Source organism: Candoia aspera, chromosome 4 (genome assembly GCF_035149785.1).
Source record: "Candoia aspera isolate rCanAsp1 chromosome 4, rCanAsp1.hap2, whole genome shotgun sequence".
Taxonomy (NCBI): Eukaryota; Metazoa; Chordata; class Lepidosauria; order Squamata; family Boidae; genus Candoia; species Candoia aspera.
The window spans coordinates 30,311,313-30,330,563 of record NC_086156.1 but is presented as its reverse complement, the minus strand read 5'-3'; the positions used below and the strand labels follow the sequence as shown (position 1 = coordinate 30,330,563).

The window sequence follows — 19,251 nt, the reverse complement described above, 5'->3', positions numbered from 1 at the left end:
CAAAAAAACAAAGATTTAGGAAAACAATGTTTAAAAATGGTCAGCAACAACATACGGGTTACTCAGACATAATGCCCATACATCCCTGATCAGTCCTCTTGTCATTGAGCGTTCCTACAAAAAGCCCAACAGAGGAAACACGTTGTGATGGACAAAAGCTCAGAGCGAAAAAGGCACCTCGACGTTACACAGAAAAAAATTGGGGACAGTCTGAACCAAGTACATCCGTTCGGCTTTTCTTCGCTGACTGCGAGGCACGAAGGTTTTGCTACTCCAGCCAATCACCTTCTATCCAGCTAAGAAGTGTGACGCATGCGCAGTAGACAAAAATGCTTTTTTCCTTGTCTTCCGCCCGTTCTCCAGCTTCCCCTCCACTTCCGAAGGGACCTTTAAAGGGCCAGCAAAACTTTAAAGAAACAAACTAAAAAGGGGGACTATGATAATTTGTTTCATGAGAAGGCGGGGTGATTAAAAAGAGGTTGCGACTCACAGATAGGCCGGGGTTCAAATCCAAGACAGGAGAGTTGAGCGCAGCCTCCTGACAGAAATTTCTGAGGGGGAAGCAGTAATGGAGCCGCCGGGGGCCGGACTCGGAAAAGCGGGTGACTTCGATGCAGCAGGGGAGCCCGAGCCCCGCCGGCGATCACCGCCGGTGTCGGTGGCAGCGGTGCTACCTGCCGGAGGAAGCGGGGAGCGGCTGGGCGGCAGCACGCCGAAGCAGTTCTGTCCCGTGCTGGGGAGGCCGCTAATTAGCTACACCCTGCGGGCAATAGAAAGGTAAAAAACAGCTGTACTACAACTGCTGCATCCCTTCCCCCTAACACACGTTCATCACCCAGCACCCCGTTCCCATGGGCTTGTGAAGGAAGAAAATGAGTGACGGGGCCAGCTGCACCCAAGGTCTCGCCCCTTCCACGCATGCGCGCACAGCGGGCGTGGAGAAGAGGATGGTGGCGCTAAGATCAGCCGGTCCGGGCTCGGTGGGTTTGGGAGGTTGCGGCTTAGCACAGTGGGAAGCTTGGCAAAGGAGAGGGCTAAGGGTGCAGGTCACCCGTACGGCTCTCATCTGCTCATGCTCTCTCGGAATGGAGGCCCGTGAAGCGAGGCTGCGTGCGTTCTGAGTAGTAGTAGGGTCCACTGAACAGCTTGGGGCTATTTCCTATTTGTGTCTCAGTGTGTGTGCCTTCGAGTCAGTGTTGACTCCTGGCGACTGCCTGGACGAGTCCCGGCAGTTTTCTTGGCAACATTTTCAGAAGTGGTTTGCCATTACCTGCTTCCTCGGGTAAGAGAGAGGGACTGGCTCTGAGCCTAAGAACTCACAGTCTCTTGGTTTCTAGCCTTGTGCCTTAACCACTACACCAGTGTTTCTCAAACTTGGCAACTTTAAGATGTCTGGACTTCAACTTCCAGAATTCCCCAGCCAGACATAATCGTTTACATTTCCTATTTAGTGTGCATAGATTTGTAGGCTGCAATTGTATTTTGAGTGCTGAACATCTGGAGGCAGGCGAAGGGTCCTGTAGGACTAGGCCCAGCCTTTTGTGACACACATTAGGCCACCATTTCTTTCATTGGTTCAAGTTACGGTTCCCTAGCGGGTGGTGGTGAAATATGATTTCTTCGTTATATCTAGCACTTCTGAGATGCATACACAGACAGAGCTGGGTGTGCAGTGTTGTCCTCTCCTGTCCTAGTCTTAGATTATCCACACCAATAAGTCTTCTACTATGTCTCAAAGTGCTTCTCAATACCATTTTAGTAATCTCATGCTTCTATGCATGGCTTCCAGACTTTTTGTTTACAGAGAGGATCTGTTACAGAGGATGACAGGTTAGCTCTAGAATGTACATTGTCTAGAAATATCTGCTATTTTACAGAGTTAAATAATTTAACCAAATTCAAATGGATTATCTGTTATTTAGTGCAGGGCCCAGATCTTGTTTAAGGAGAAATGCCTTAGCCATGATCAGTAATCATAGCTTGTTCCTGGATTGTTGTTGTTTATTCTTTTAGTTGCTTCCGACTCTTTGTGACTTCATGGACCAGACCACGCCAGAGCTTTCTGTCAGTCGTCAACACCCCCAGCTCCCCCAGAGTCAAATCCATCACCTCTAGAATATCATCCATCCATCTTGCCCTTGGTCTGCCCCGCTTCCTTTTGCCTTCCACTCTCTCTAGCATCAACATCTTCTCCAGGGTGTCCTGTCTTCTCATTATGTGGCCAAAGTATTTCAGTTTTTCCTTTAATATCATTCCCTCCAGTGAGCAGTCTGTCTTTATTTCCTGGAGGATGGACTGGTTTGATCTTCTTGCAGTCCAGGGCACTCTCAGAATTTTCCTCCAACACCACAGTTCAAAAGCATCAATCTTCCTCTCAGCCTTCCTTATGGTCCAGCTCTTGCAGCCATATGTTACTACGGGGAACACCATTGCTTTAACTATGCGGACCTTTGTTGTCAGTGTGATGTCTCTGCTCTTAACTATTTTATCGAGATTGGTCATTGCTCTTCTCCCAAGGATTAAGCGTCTTCTGATTTCCTGACTGCAGTCAGCATCTGCAGTAATCTTTGCACCTAGAAATACAAAGTCTTTCACTGCTTCTACATCTTCTCCCTCTATTTGCCAGTTACCAATCAAGCTGGTTGCCATAATCTTGGTTTTTTTGAGGTTTAGCTGCAAGCCAGCTTTTGCACTTTCTTCTTTCACCTTCATCATAAGGCTCCTCAGTTCCTCTTCGCTTTCAGCCATCAAAGTGGTATCATCTGCATATCTGAGATTGTTAATGTTTCTTCCAGAGATTTTAACTCCAGCCTTGGATTCCTCAAGCCCAGCTTGTCGCATGATGTGTTCTGCATACAAGTTGAATAGGTAGGGCGAGAGTATACAGCCCTGCCGTATTCCTTTCCCAATCTTAAACCAGTCCGTTGTTCCATGGTCTGTTCTTACTGTTGCTACTTGGTCGTTATACAGATTCTTCAGGAGGCAGAGAAGATGACTTGGTATCCCCATGCCACTAAGAACTTGCCACAATTTGTTATGGTCCACACAGTCAAAGGCTTTAGAATAGTCAATAAAACAGAAATAGATGTTTTTCTGAGACTCCCTGGCTTTTTCCACTCTGATGGCTGAAAGCAAAGAGGAACTGAGGAGCCTTATGATGAAGGTGAAAGAAGAAAGTGCAAAAGCTGGCTTGCAGCTAAACCTCAAAAAAACCAAGATTATGGCAACCAGCTTGATTGGTAACTGGCAAATAGAGGGAGAAAATGTAGAAGCAGTGAAAGACTTTGTATTTCTAGGTGCAAAGATTACTGCAGATGCTGACTGCAGTCAGGAAATCAGAAGATGCTTAATCCTTGAGAGAAGAGCAATGACCAATCTCGATAAAATAGTTAAGAGCAGAGACATCACACTGACAACAAAGGTCCGCATAGTTAAAGCAATGGTGTTCCCCGTAGTAACCTATGGCTGTGAGAGCTGGACCGTAAGGAAGGTTGAGAGAAGGAAGATCGATGCTTTTGAACTGTGGTGTTGGAGGAAAATTCTGAGAGTGCCCTGGACTGCAAGAAGATCAAACCAGTCCATCCTCCAGGAAATAAAGCCAGACTGCTCACTTGAGGGAATGATATTAAAGGCAAAACTGAAATACTTTGGCCACATAATGAGAAGACAGGACACCCTGGAGAAGATGCTGATGCTAGGGAGAGTGGAAGACAAAAGGAAGAGGGGCCGACCAAAGGCAAGATGGATGGATGATATTCTAGAGGTGACGGACTCGTCCCTGGGGGAGCTGGGGGTGTTGACGACCGACAGGAAGCTCTGGCGTGGGCTGGTCCATGAAGTCACGAGTCGGAAGCGACTAAACGAATAAACAACAAATCACCATTTGCACTGCTGCATTCTGGACCCTGGTCTTTTAAAGATCACCTGCATACATTCATATTCACACAATAATGTAGACATAGCAATTCACATACAGTACACACGCAAAAAAACGTTCAGCTTGAGGCAGTGGGTGGCTTTTTAAAGTCTAGGGGCATGCTTCGCTTGGCATTAGGGTGAGGGTGGGTTTAAGGGTAAGATTCCTTGAGCTCTGTAGTTCAATTTGATGTGAGGGGTAACTTTAGTGTGAGTTGTTAGGTCTATTGCCAGTCAGATTTAAGGATGTGGGATTGTCTGCCAGGGTAACCTTTAGGGTAAAAATAGTCTATTGGCATAAGTGTCAGGTCTTATGGATTCCTTGAGGCCTGTGGTTACATTTGGTTTAATAGTTAGCTTTAGAGTGAGTTTTTAAATACACATGCACATATAATGTTGGTCTTTATTTTATATGAGGGTGGTCTGCTTAGATGGCCTTTAAGGTACAAAATTATATTGGCATTAGAGTGTAGTTAGGGTTAGGATGTGCTACCAAGAGATCTGTCGTTACATTTAATGCAATGATTAGCTTTTGAGTAAGCTCTTCATTAGTAGTAGTCCTATATTCATGTTATTACTTGAGTTTTTATTGTCTTGGGGATTCCTTGCCAGGGTAACTTTTAGAGTAAGAACTCGTAAGATAACCTTTGCGGTAAAACACTTGGCATTAGTGTAAAATTAAGGTTAGGGTTAGGTTTTCTTGAGGTCTAAGATAGCATTTAATGGGAGGGCAAGGTTTTGGATGAGCTCTTATGGTTAGTGGTAGTCTTACATTCATGTTATAGTAGGGTTGCCTGTTAGGGTAACTTTTACATTAAAAAAATTCTAGTAGGTTTAGTTTGGCATGAAGGTTAGGTAAAGGTAAAGGTTTCCCTTGACGTAAAGTCCAGTCGTGTCCGACTCTAGGGGGCGGTGCTCATCTCCGTTTCTAAGCCTTTAGAGCCGGCGTTGTCCATAGGACACTTCCGGGTCATGTGGCCAGCATGACTCACGGAACGCCGTTACCTTCCCGCCAAAGCGGTACCTATTGATCTACTCACATTTGCATGTTTTCGAACTGCTAGGTGAGCAGGAGCTGGGACGAGCAACGGGAGCTCACCCCGCCACGTGGTTTTGAACCGCTGACCTTCCGATCGGCAGCTCAGCGGTTTAACCCGCAGCGCCACCGCGTCCCTTAGCATGAAGGTTAGCTTTGACTTTTTATGGTAGATGTATGTTATAGGGGGATATAAGGGTAAATAATTTATTTTGCCATGCAGGGGAAGATAGGGTTAGAGTTTGGCTTCTTTGAGGTCTAAGGTTCAGTCTGGTATGAGGGTTAGCTTTAGGGTGAGCTTTTACCCTTAGTGGTAGTCTTAAAGTCATGTTACCGCAGGGATTGCTTTCTGGGATAACATTTACAGTACAAAATTTCTACAGTTAGTATGGTGAATTTAGGGTTTCTAAGGTTATATTTGAGAGCCTTGTGTAGCGCAGAGTGGTAGGTGGCAGTATTGCAACCGAAATTCTCCCCACAACCCGAGTTCGATCCCAGTGGAAGCTGGATTCTTGGGTAGCCGGCTCAGGTCGACTCAGCCTTCCATCCTTCCGAGGTTGGTAAAATGAGTACCCAGCTTGCTGGGGAAGGTGATGACTGGGGAAGGCAATGGCAAACCACCCCGCTATAGTCTGCCAGGAAAACGTGAAAGCGACGTCCCCCCAAAGGGTCAGACGTGACTTGGTGCTTGCACAGGGGACCTTTCACCTAGGTTATATTTAATGAAGAAGGTTAGCTTTTATGATCAGTGTTTGTCTTAACGTTCATGTTACAGTAGGGATTTCCTGAAGGGTAATTCTTAGGATGGAGAGCCAATTTGGTGCAGTGATTAAGGCACCAGACTAGAAACTGGGAGACCATGAGTTCTAGTCTCACCTTAGGCATAAAGCCAACTGGGTGACCTTGGGCCAGTCACTCTCTCTCAGCCCTAGGAAGAAGGCAGTGGCAAACCACTTCTGAAAAATCTGCCAAGAAAACCGCAAGGACTTGTCCAGGCAGTCTCCGAGAATCGGGGGTGATTGAATGGATTAAAAAAAAAAATCTTAGGGTAGAGCATGTTTATTGGCAATAAAATAAAGATAGGTTTAGGTTTAGACTTTCTATAGGCCTGTGTTTCAATTTGGTGTGAGGGTTAGGTGAGTAAAAAACAAATGAAGATTTATTGGTGAATCTAATTGGTTCTGGCTGTCTCCTGATATATCCCTAATTCTCCTTTTCACCGGTCCTACATTGGTTGGATCTTTGGGAGCATTATCAGTTTAAATGCTGGGTTGACTATCTGGATTATCTCTACAAGAACATCCAATTATTTGAAAAAGTTGATTATGAATCAATTTTTGCACTCAGCTTGGTAGTGCAATTAGTCGATTAGTTTTTCCTTATGTTAAAATGTATTTGTGAAACAACAAGTTGAAAAGAGTTAACAGGTGCTTCTTTATTCCATTAAGGGAAAAAAAATCATTGGGCACTTCTCTAGAAAGGAAGAAGGCACTTGGGTAGAAATAAGACCAATATATATATATTTCCAGTATACATATAACTAATTTTCATGTAATTAATAACGAATGATCAAGCAAAGTTACATAATAAAAATGGTGCATATCTGTTCTTCGAGAAGACTTTTTACACCAACATATTGAGTAAACATTTTTACCTGAGAGCAGATAAGAACAAGTTTTGACCAGCTAGACACTAAGGATGTCATGCCAGCTCATTAGGTTGAGCTAGAGCAGCCTTTCTCAACCTTTCGACCCTGGAGGAGCCCTTGAAATATTTTTCAGGCCTTGAGGAACTCCTATACATTCAGGCTCAAATATAAGCCAGAAGTTAGAAAATTACTATATTCGTTTCAAGTGTAGGCCTGTATATATGCATTAACAGAGTTCTTAAACTAAAAATAAAGAATGAAACTTACCGTTTTAATGTGAAGTTGCCTGAATTTGAAATAATTTTTAAAATAAATTGTGATCTCCCAGGGAACTCCTAGTGACCTCTCGGGTTCCATGGAACCCTGGTTGAGAAACTCTGAGCTAGAGCTTACTTCAGGATATTGTTTCAAGGTCACTTCATTTTTCTCATGTTGTCATCTGGATATTGTACTTGCTTCATATTTTTTCTTTTAGTATCTCCACAAGGGCTTTTTCCCATTTAGCTCCTATTTTGTGAAAGTTATATTTGGAGCCTGATCTCTGTAAGTTTAAAAATGCATTTTTGGCAGGATCTTTATGAAGCTGGAAATACCTTTTTTGTAATTATTCACTATAGAATTATATGTATTTTTTGCTAGTTTTAGGATTTGTTTATATTGATTATTACATTATGAGAGCCAGTTTGGTCTAGTGGTTAAGGCTTCGGGCTAGAAACCAGGAGACTGTAAGTTCTAGTCCCACCTTAGGCATGAAGCCGGCTGGGTGACCTTGGGCCAGTCACTCTCTCTCAGCCCAGCCCACCTCACAGGGTTGTTGTGGGGAAAATAGGAGAAGGAAGGAGTATGAGGTATGTTCGCCGCCTTGAGTTATTTATAAAATAATAAAGGTGGGATAAAACAAATGTAAAAAAGTATTAGGAAATGTCTTAAATCAATTATTAAATTGATTATTATTAACAATAATATTGTAATATTTATATTTATTTAATGTTGATTTATTGTGTTGTACTTAGTTATAAATTTACTATATTATATATATATATATATATATATATATATATATATATATAATATAAATTTACTATATTATATAAAACATTATTTGCCCAGTATGGTAATTGCTTCACTATAGTTTGTGAAAGTGCATGTTTGCTTTTATTTGTTTTTCTTCTGAGGTTCTAAAGCAGTATGTGTATGTATGTATGCATGTATGGCCAAAAGTTTGGAAGCTATTTTTACAAATAAATACATTTATTTTACAATTAGAAGAAAGTTTAAACATTAAGTATGTCCCAAGAACATTTAGACATTAAATTATTTTCTTCAATGTCTTACAGAATCAACTGGATTTCTGATATTGTTGTGGTGGTCTCTCCAGAGAATATTGAAATAATGAAATCTATCATTAGAAAATATGGTCATGAGCGGACAACGGTAGTGGAAGGTGGACTAACCCGTCATAGATCTATTTTCAATGGATTGAAAATATTTGTGAAAGAAAATACATTCTGCTCTCCACTCCAGAAACCAGAAATAATAGTAATCCATGATGCTGTGAGACCATTTGTTGAGGAGGATATTATTTTTAAAGTGGTTATGGCTGCCAAAGAGCATGGGGTAAGTATTTTAAAATCATAAAGATCTCTAATGCCGCACAATAAGAATATGTAGTTCAGTCTTTCTCATCCTGATGCTCTCCATTGATGTGCTTAACTAAGAATTTTTGACTAATATCCAAAAATTCAGGAAACAAGGTACAAGTACTATGCACATGGCAACTTTTAATTCGTTTTTCTTGAATGGAGATGAGTCCCCAGTACAAAATGGGCACATTGCTTTTGAAAATGGATGTATGTTAATTGCAGTTTGTAGTAAATCATGTGGAATGGGATACTTAGAGAAAAATACCATTGGGCATTAAAATTATTGTGCTTGCCTTGTAACCTTTGAATTTTAGCCCTTATCTGAAAATCTAATTAACTTCAGTAAAATATATTAAATTTTCTTTTAAGGAATTTAGTCACATGCACGTATATAGCAAAATGTTTTATTGGCTTATCAGATTTCATCTAAAAGTTTAATAAGTAGCAGATTGTTTACTTTTCTATAATTTAAAGGGTTAAACCAATGAAATACTGAATATTGAATTTGAATTGACTAATAGGATAACTAAGTACTAACCCTTACTTTTGTGAGTTTCTTTAGTTTATTAGCCACAGAATCAAAAGTATGTTATAGGTGTCAGAAATAATTAACATAATTAAGAACAGACATAATTGAAATAATTATTACAATTAATATTAATCATATTACTTTTGACTGAATATGTTGTATTTTCAATTATCAATATTTCATACAGTACATCAGAATATTCTAAATATTTTGCCAAACTATTTAGTAGAATCCCTTCTCTCCTATATGAGGAAGCATTAATCAATTACACTGAAAAATGAAAGTGTTAACTGGCCACTTTGTTGTAAGGAAAACAACCAAAAACTTAAGAGAGTGGGGCATTAGTGGAGGGAAGGGATGAGAGAAGCATTTGATGGGGTCAGAGTAAAATGAATGAAAGGAAAAAAGACATCAATATACAAAAGAAAAAGAAAAAACTTTTTCTAAAAGAAAAACACTAGTAATCCTTGTGACTAGGATTAAAGAATTACTTTTTAAATAAGAATCAATGAAGAATTTTGTTGATATACTTCTTTAAAGAGAAAATATATATTTGGTCATACAATGTTATTGGTAAAAGGAGTTGTTTATAATTAGCTAGTCATTTGAGTATGAGACATAGAATATACCTCCATCTTACTTAAGATTTCAGGAAAAAAAATTAGTAAGAGCAAAGATAAATTTAGAATTCCTGTTTTGAGCTTATCATTTCAGGATTGGGTAGTGAGATTTTAAAGTATATTTATCTCCAGAATGAATTTAGAAGAAAATGTGTGATTTTTGATTAAGTAAACCCAGTTTTGGACTTTTTGCTGAAAATGGAAAAAAATTAACTTGTGATTTATGGGTTTGATAATTAGAAAGGGTAGAATGTGGAAGGAAGGGAGCCATGAAGTAACCTTAAGAGAGAGAGGATAAAATATAAATGCATTTATAACTGCTATAAAGAAGATTGGAAGCTACTTCTTCATAGCTTTTTCTTTTTTCTTTCATTTCTTTTCTATTTATTTACCACTTTTCTTTTCTTTTTACTTTGATTTTTCTTTTGATTTGTATTGTAAAAAAATTCTTCAATAAAAATATTTTTTTAAAAAAAGAGAAGGAAAAGGATGAAAATAAATTAAAAAAATACAGTAAACCCAGTTTTGCTACATCTTGTCTTCAATGAGAAGCATAGAACTGAACAGATAAAATATCACATTCAAATAAATGAAGGAGCCTGTTCAGTATTCACCTTTCCTGAAATAAGGAATGGAATAGTTATGCTGCAATTGTGGTCCAGTTTAGGTGCAATCTCTGTGAGCAATTAAATAATAAATAGACCCATAATACAAATGGCAAGTAGAGAGGGAGGAATTACTATATGGAGATCCACCATCCAACTCTTAATGCCTTTGAAAAGCTCATTAATGATCCTGAGGGTTTGTTTTAAGTATCTGTTAATAGAAATTATGTTACAAATAGAAAATACAATATAATATAATTAGAAATACGTTTTATATTCATACTTTAAATTTGCTCCTGTGCAGAGCCTATGTATAGCTAGTGCCTGGATCTGCAGAAAAACAATATAAACATGCTCTCTTTTTGGCACAGTAAACTGAAGTGTCATCCTAAATCCTTCCCTATTTAGGGTGATGACCACATAGGAAAAATACTGTATAGAAAGCCTACCCTAAGACGTGATGTGGGATGAATGAGAGATCTACATAAATACTGCTTTGTTGAACCTTCTTTATGAAGAGTAATTATTTCCTTTTTACATTATGTATTTAGACTTCCTAGTTTTTTAAAAAAAACCTGGCTGAAGCATAACATTAAATCACTCATGCAACAATGATACTGTAAATTCAGTTTTCTGCATACCATATGGATAGCATAATTGTATGAAGTCTTAATGTTCTTAAAATGGCAATTGATCAAGTAGGATATTGCACTTTTTAATTCCACTTGTCAGTAGAATAAATTACTTTATTACATTTACTAATCAGTTTGTTATTTGCCTGCAGGATTCAAAACGTGCAGCTTATAAGAACTACTAAATTATGCCTTAGTAAATTAATTGTATGAAACAATCGCCTGATTATGTTAGAATATAGCTTTGTAACCAATTAAATTCCATTTATGTTTTGAAGCAATTATAATTAAAATTATACATTTCTAGAAACCTATTTTTTGTTGCCAATACAAGTTGTGGAAGGTAGTGGAAACAGAAGAAGGCAGCATTCCAAAGCCCCTAGCAACGTTCTATTGCCAGCAATTTTAACAGTACCACAAAGAGAATGTTTTCAGCGGGTTTTTTTTTTTTAGAGAAACTTGTCAATCCTGAAAGATAGGACTGACAGAAGTCTCTTTAACTGCAAAAAGTATTGAATTAAAAGTCCAATTCTCTCCCTGAAACTTTAAATACTATAACTAAAGCCTCAATTTATAATCTGTTATAGCTTCAAATATAAGTTAATGTTTGTACTTGTGCTTTTTAAAAAAAACTTGGATTCTTATTTCATCAATGGCAAAAAAAAGTTAAAATAAGGATGTTTAGACATTCAGATATACATTTAGTTGTGTATGATTTACACTGAGTCAAATACATAAATACAGCTTTTGATATGAATGGTGATTATAATAATATCTGATTTTTGAATGCTGCCAAGTTCCATAACAAGAAATACATTATACCAACCTCATAGTTCCAGCCAGATGCCTTTGTTTATGCAGGGGTAATACTTGGTCCACTGCCAGTCCTTGTAATCCCAGTCTGATTCTTTGAGCATTTATTAATCTGTTAGATATGATTTATATTACACGTATTTTTATGATAGCATGGCATCCACGCTAATTATTAGTTTCATACAATCACATTTCCCTCCCAAAAAAAGTAATTGAAATACTTGAATTATAACAGTTAATATTTTACATTATTGTTGATGTTTATTCATTTAGTTGCTTCCGACTCTTCGTGACTTCATGGACCAGCCCACACCAGAACTTCCTGTCGGTCGTCAATACCCCCAGCTCCCCCAGGGACGAGTCCGTCACCTCTAGAATATCATCCATCCATCTTGCCCTTGGTCGGCCCCTCTTCCTTTTGCCCTCCACTCTCCCTAGCATCAGCATCTTCTCCAGGGTGTCCTGTCTTCTCATTATGTGAGCAAAGTATTTCAGTTTTGCCTTTAATATCATTCCCTCCAGTGAGCAGTCTGGCTTTATTTCCTGGAGTGGTTTGATCTTCTTGTAGTCCAAGGCACTCTCAGAATTTTCCTCCAACACCACAGTTCAAAAGCATCGATCTTCCTTCTCTCAGCCTTCCTTATGGTCCAGCTCTCGTAGCCATATGTTACTACGGGGAACACCATTGCTTTAACTATGCGGACCTTTGTTGTCAGTGTGATGTCTCTGCTCTTAACTATTTTATCGAGATTGGTCATTGCTCTTCTCCCAAGGATTAAGCGTCTTCTGATTTCCTGACTGCAGTCAGCATCTGCAGTAATCTTTGCACCTAGAAATACAAAGTCTTTCACTGCTTCTACATTTTCTCCCTCTATTTGCCAGTTATCAATCAAGCTGGTTGCCATAATCTTGGTTTTTTTGAGGTTTAGCTGCAAGCCAGCTTTTGCACTTTCTTCTTTCACCTTCATCGTAAGGCTCCTCAGTTCCTCTTCGCTTTCAGCCATCAAAGTGGTATCATCTGCATATCTGAGATCGTTAATGTTTCTTCCAGAGATTTTAACTCCAGCCTTGGATTCCTCAAGCCCAGCTTGTTGCATGATGTGTTCTGCATACAAGTTGAATAGGTAGGGTGAGAGTATACAGCCCTGCCGTACTCCTTTCCCAATCTTAAACCAGTCCGTTGTTCCGTGGTCTGTTCTTACTGTTGCTACTTGGTCGTTATACAGATTCTTCAGGAGGCAGACAAGATGACTTGGTATCCCCATACCACTAAGAACTTGCCAAATTTGTTATGGTCCACACAGTCAAAGACTTTAGAATAGTCAATAAAACAGAAATAGATGTTTTTCTGAAACTCCCTGGCTTTTTCCATTATCCAGCGGATATTGGCAATTTGGTCGCTAGTTCCTCTGCCTTTTCTGAATCCAGCTTGTACATCTGGCAATTCTCGCTCCATGAATTGCTGAAGTCTACCTTGCAGGATCTTGAGCATTACCTTACTGGCATGTGAAATGAGTGCCACTGTTCGATAGTTTGAACATTCTTTAGTGTTTCCCCTTTTTGGTATGGGGGTATAAGTTGATTTTTTCCAATCTGATGGCCATTCTTGTGTCTTCCAAATTTGCTGGCATATAGCATGCATTACCTTGACAGCATCATCTTGCAAGATTTTGAACAGTTCAGCTGGGATGCCGTCATTTCCTGCTGCCTTGTTATTAGCAATGCTTCTTAAGGCCCATTCAACCTCACTCTTCAGGATGTCTGGCTCTGGCTCACTGACCACACCATCAAAGCTATCCCCGATATTGTTATCCTTCCTATACAGGTCTTCTGTATATTCTTGCCACCTTTTCTTGATCTCTTCTTCTTCTGTTAGGTCCCTGCCATCTTTGTTTTTGATCATACCCATTTTTGCCTGGAATTTACCTCTGATGTTTCTAATTTTCTGGAAGAGGTCTCTTGTCCTTCCTATTCTATTGTCTTCTTCCACTTCCGCGCATTGCTTGTTTAAAAATATTTCCTTATCTCTTCTGGCTAACCTCTGGAATTTTGCATTTAATTGGGCATATCTCCCCCTATCACTGTTGCCTTTTGCTTTCCTTCTTTCTTGGGCTACTTCTAGTGTCTCAGCAGACAGCCATTTTGCCTTCTTGGTTTTCTCTTTCTTTGGGATGTATTTTGTTGCCGCCTCCTGAACAATGTTGCGAACTTCTGTCCATAGTTCTTCCGGGACCCTGTCTACTAAGTCCAATCCCTTAAATCGATTCTTCACCTCCACTGCATATTCCTTAGGAATATTAGTGAGCTCATATCTAGCTGATCTGTGGGTCTTCCCTAATCTCTTTAGTCTGATCCTAAATTGTGCAAGAAGAAGTTCATGATCGGAACTACAGTCAGCTCCAGGTCTTGTTTTTACCAACTGTATAGATGTCCGCCACCTTTGGCTGCAAAGGATGTAGTCAATCTGATTTCAGTGTTGTCCATCTGGTGAAGTCCATGTATAAAGCCATCTCTTAGGTTGTTGGAAGAGAGTGTTTGTTATGCAGAGTGAGTTGTCTTGGCAAAATTCTATTAGCCTAGGTCCTGCTTCGTTTTGTTCTCCCGGGCCATGCTTACCTGTAATTCCAGGTGTCATTTGACTGCCCACCTTAGCATTCCAGTCTCCTGTGATGAAAATAACATCTCTTTTAGGCGTGTTGTCCAGTAGGTGCTGCAGATCCTCATAGAACTGCTCTACTTTAGCTTCTTCAGCCTCTGTGGTTGGGGCGTATATTTGGATCACTGTGATGTTAGATGGCTTGCCCTGAATTCGAATTGAGATCATTCTATCGTTTTTTGGATTGTATCCAAGCACTGCTTTAGCTACTTGACTATTAATTATGAAGGCTACGCCATTTCTTCTGTGGTCCTCTTGTCCACAGTAGTAGATCTGGTGGTCATTTGATGTGAAGTGGCCCATTCCAGTCCATTTCAGTTCACTGATGCCCAAAATGTCTGTCTTTAATCTTGACATCTCACCAATAACCACATCCAATTTGCCCTGGCTCATAGATCTTACATTCCAGGTCCCGATGGTGTGTTGATCCTTAGAACATCGGATTTGCCGTTCACCACCAGCACTGTCGGCTGCTAGCCGTCCTTTCGGCTTTGAGCTAGCTGCGTCATCACGTCTGGGGCTAGTTGAACTCATCCTCTGTTCCTCCCCAGTAGCATTTTGACCATCTTCCGACCTGGGGGTCTCCTCTTCCAATGGTATACCGACATATCTCTGGTTGTACTGATCCATTTAGTTTTCATGGCAAGCATACTGGGGTGGGTTGCCATTACCTTCCCAGGGATCGCATTTAGTCTGACCTCTCTGTCATGACCTTCCCATCTTGGGTGGCCCTTCACGGTTTAGCTCATGGCATCATTGAGGTGCTCAAGCTCCAGCACCACCACAAGGTAATGATCCTTTGCTGAAGATTTTGCATTATTACAAGCAGAATTTTCAAGCTTTATATAGATAGTGACCTGAAATTCGCCTTAACTATACAGCTATATATAAACACACACTACACACACATACTATAAAACTTTCTAGAGCTCTGTGTTTATTTTATTTATCTATGATTTTATAGTGGTTTATGAACTGAATTGGTTGTTTCTTGAATTAAAAGTTACAGATTTATTATAGTACTTTTATTTTCAGTAAGTTTGTCATCATTTGTCTTTTGAAATTATTGGATTTCTTTTTGCTCAAAACTGTTAGGGCTCCATTTTGGGAGGAAATGCAGTGAGGAAATATATAAAATGTAATGCAAGTGTACACCCAATATGAGCCAGCTTTTCTTGGATATCCTAACTTTCCCTCTTTTTCAAGATACGAGTACCTGAAGCAGAATAACCCTACAATTTGTTATTTCTAGTCGACCTCAAGAACATCATTGAATATACGTGGTGGAAAGTAGTCCTTAAAACTGCTTTAGTGGGTTTTTGTTAGCATGGATAAATATTCTTGGAAGCAAGGGCTTTAGAAGTGCACCATCTCTTGGCTCCCCCCTCCTCATCCCTGCCAGGCTCCAGGGATCTCTTCAAAACATTCCTAATGCAATTAGTGCATGTCATTTCATTGAAAAGTGCAAGACCATAACTTAAATGATCAACAGCCTTAAGCCATGAATCTTTTTTCTGATTTCCAATTTGCCTCAGTGTAATTGTAAAGCAAGCTACTGTTCTTGCATAAACATGCAGTAACTTGTTACCTAACAATAACTCAGCAGCTTTTCTTACTCAGCTTTATAAGTTAGCAAAAAGAATTCCTTCTTCCTTGTATTAGCTACAAAAGAAACAAAGCTTATTCACATGTAACAATAACCCAGAATTCTAATTCGGACTTATGATCAGGCAAACATAGTTGTTGAAGCTGCTTCATTACTGGTTATTATTGGTTTTCCTGACAGTGGGAGTGTCTAGATAAGCCAGCAAGGCTTCATTAGTCTTATTTTTAAATCAGAATCCAGACTTCTGGAACAAAGTGAATATGGTGCTAGTACTTCACTCTTGTTGCATTCTGCCTTGAATTCATCTTGAATGCTATGTATCTCATTTATTAGAAAAATTCATTAGATATTGTTTATTGTAGCGATGTGCAGCTATTCAAATTCAAAGAAGGAAAATTGCCTTGGATCTGATATGGGCATAGTCAATATACCTGTCAGTGGCATTTTAAATATGCTATGCTTTTTCCTGTTCTCCACTTATTTAAGGCCCTCTGAACTCAAGACATTTTCTTGGGACCTGCATGACCCAAAAAGGAGGAAGAACTTCTTTAAGCCATTTCATCCATGGGCCACTAATCTCTGCTATGGCAGATGACGAGATTCACCATCAAACTATGACAGGCCTGATCTTTCATGTCAGCTTCACCATTGTGCATGTTACCCCTAGCACATCCTGAACAAGATGGGTAGCTCATCTGGACTCCATCATATTCCATGTAATCTGTTACTGGTTGAAATTAACTATAATTTCCATTATATAAAGCAGGCCTGCACAACTCATCAAGAGAAAAGGGCCACATTGATAAATAAAAAATCCTCATGGGTCACAAATAGTAGAAGTACTGATCAGCTGTTCAGTAGCTAGTGGAGCTGCAGAAGAGTTGGAGCTGGTGGCACTGCAGCAGCTTTAAATTTACCACTTTTTAAAAGATGTTGTGCAAACCTGATCCAGAGCTTCTCACCATCTTCAAAGCATTAAGCTTACTCCCAAGCCAAGCTAAGGTAAATGTTTGCTCCAAGCAAAGGAGTTGGGTTTTTTTAACTAGTCATAATTTCCTCTGAAACGGAATATTTTATTTTATATATATTATAAAATAAAATATTGTGTGTGTGTACGTATGTATGTGTGTGTGTGTGTGTGTGTATATATATATATATATATATATATATGTGTGTGTGTGTGTGTGTATACCATACTAAATTAATGTACTAAGTTTGAATTATGCTTTTTTGTTCTCTGCTACAAGGGGACCACCCTACCCCGAGGCCTGGGAGAATAGCCAGGTTTTCAAGGTGTTCTGGAATGCCATCAGGGTGGGAACCACACGAATCTCTGGGGGGACCTCATTCCAGAGAGGCACTGTGACAGAAGGCATGCTTCCTGGCTCCTGGTAGATAACATCATTTATCTTACTGTAATGATTGTCTAAACCCAAATACTCAGTCTCACAAGCTCGGGCTTAAAGATAACTGATTTATTAAAGGAATAGTATGCAAATACAGAGAAAGCTGAGAATGAGCAAAAGCGCGCCAAATACAAACTTAAAAGCCTTGCTTGTGGGCAGGTCCCGCCCCGTCGCCCGTCAGGACGCTCCCCCTCCCAGGTGCTGAATGCCGTTAGACGCGCCTGGGAACGTAACCTTGAACAGGAGCGCAAACCCAAACATGCATTCCAAGCCCTCAAAACAAGGGAGTGCAACAGAATGGAAAAACCCCGGGTGAAGGGATACGGAACAGAGAATGACATGTGAAACGTTACAATGTTAACCAGACATTAAAATGAGAACATGACATATTGCCCCCCCAAAAGAAATCAGGGAGCCGGTTTGTCAGGATAGGCAGAGTGAAATTGGGCTACGAGACGAGGAGAATGCACGTCTGGAGCAGCAACCCATTCAGGATGAGGGAAATGTTTCCAGCGGACGAGGTATTGTAGAGTAGAGCGCTGGCGTCTGGAATCGAGAATAGATGCCACCTCGAAGTGCTGCTGGTTGTCTATCATGAGGGGAGGTGGAGGAGTGGGTTGCGGATGCCAACGGTCCGATGACAGGCAGGGTTTGAGTAAGCTACAATGGAAAACAGGATGTAAACGTTTAAGGTTGTGAGGTAAATCAAGTTTAAACGTAACAGGGTTGAGCTGAGCAACAATTGGAAAAGGACCGACAAATTTAGGACCAAGTTTTTTAGAGGGTTGTGGGGACTTGATAAATTTAGTTGATAAGTAGACTTTATCCCCGACTGCAAAGGATGGTTCTGGGGAACGCTTGGCATCAGCATGGCGTTTATAGGTAGCTTGGGCATGGTGGAGAGCGAGTAGAATATTAGACCATGAGTCTTTGAGAGAGTCTGCCCAGCCAGCGAGGGTGGCTGGGAGTGGTTGAGGATGAGGAAGTTCAGGAATAGGAACAAATTCACGTCCAAAAACTGTTTTAAAGGGAACTTGACCAGTGGTTTGATGAATGGAATTGTTGTAAGCGACCTCAGCAAATGGGAGTAGATCGACCCAGTTGTCTTGTTGGTAGTTAACAAAAGCTCTGAGGTATTGTTCTAATGTAGAATTAACCGCCTCTGTAGATCCGTCCGTTTCCGGATGCCAAGCAGTAGAAAGTGATTGTTTCGTACCCAAAAGTTTTAAAAATGCCCGCCAAAATTGTGACGTAAATTGTGTGCCTCTGTCACTCACCAAACGGGCGGGGATACCGTGGAGGCGGTACACGTGGATGAGGAAGAGGCGTGCCAGCTGTTGTGCGGTGGGGATAGAAGCGCATGGGATAAAGTGGGCTTGTTTGGAGAAAAAGTCTTTGACGACCCAAATGACAGTTTTTCGTTGACTAGGGGGTAGATCAACGATAAAATCCATGGAGATATCTTGCCAAGGGACAGACGGAGTGGCCACGGGTTGAAGGAGACCCTGGGGCTTGCCCGGTTTGCGCTTTATCGCCGCACATACAGGGCACGCCGTGACATATTCCTTTAAGTCTTTGAGTAAAGTGGGCCACCAGAATTGGCGGCGAACGAGGTGCAAAGTTTTCACGTAGCCGAAATGCCCGGCTAGTTTGTCATCGTGGCAGCGCTGGAGTATGGTTTTTCGCATTGCTTCGGGTACATAGAGACGATCGTTGCGCCAGGCAAGATCATCGGTGAAAGTTAACATGTGTCTGTTGGTTTGTAACCAAGTATCTGTTTTAAGGTGGGAGAGCAATTGTTGTTGCAAATCGGAGGGAATTGACAAGGGAGGCGAGCCGCTGGAAGGCTGAGCGGCTGGAGGCGGAGTCGATTGTGCTCGGGTCTGGCTGCGAGTCACCGCTGCCAGACTTAATTGTTTGTCGGTCCAGACGGTGCCTTGGACCGTTGGCCCTGGGCCAGCATCTTGGGGTCTGCGCGAGAGTGCATCAGCCAAAAAGTTTTTCTTGCCTGGTATAAATTTAAGAGTGAAGTCAAAGCGGCTGAAGAACTCAGCCCAGCGCAGCTGTTTCGGACTGAGTTTTCGGCTGGTGCTTAGAGCTTCCAGGTTTTTATGGTCAGTCCAGACCTCAAAAGGGTTGGAA

General features: G+C 40.7%; 1 protein-coding gene across 2 annotated transcripts in view; it reads left to right on the top strand.

The window, feature by feature from the left end:
- Positions 1-354: 354 nt before the first annotated feature.
- CRPPA (CDP-L-ribitol pyrophosphorylase A) overlaps positions 355-19,251 on the top strand; it is a 91,168-nt gene continuing 72,271 nt past the window's right edge. The window contains exons 1-2 of one of the 2 annotated variants that reach the window (XM_063303725.1): positions 355-777; positions 7,937-8,216. In XM_063303725.1, the coding sequence (XP_063159795.1) occupies positions 569-777; positions 7,937-8,216 (489 nt within the window). In that variant the 5' untranslated portion in view covers positions 355-568. Of the gene's footprint in view, positions 778-6,987; positions 7,143-7,936; positions 8,217-19,251 lie in introns of those variants that run through there. The other variant, XM_063303726.1, reaches the window with a different exon arrangement.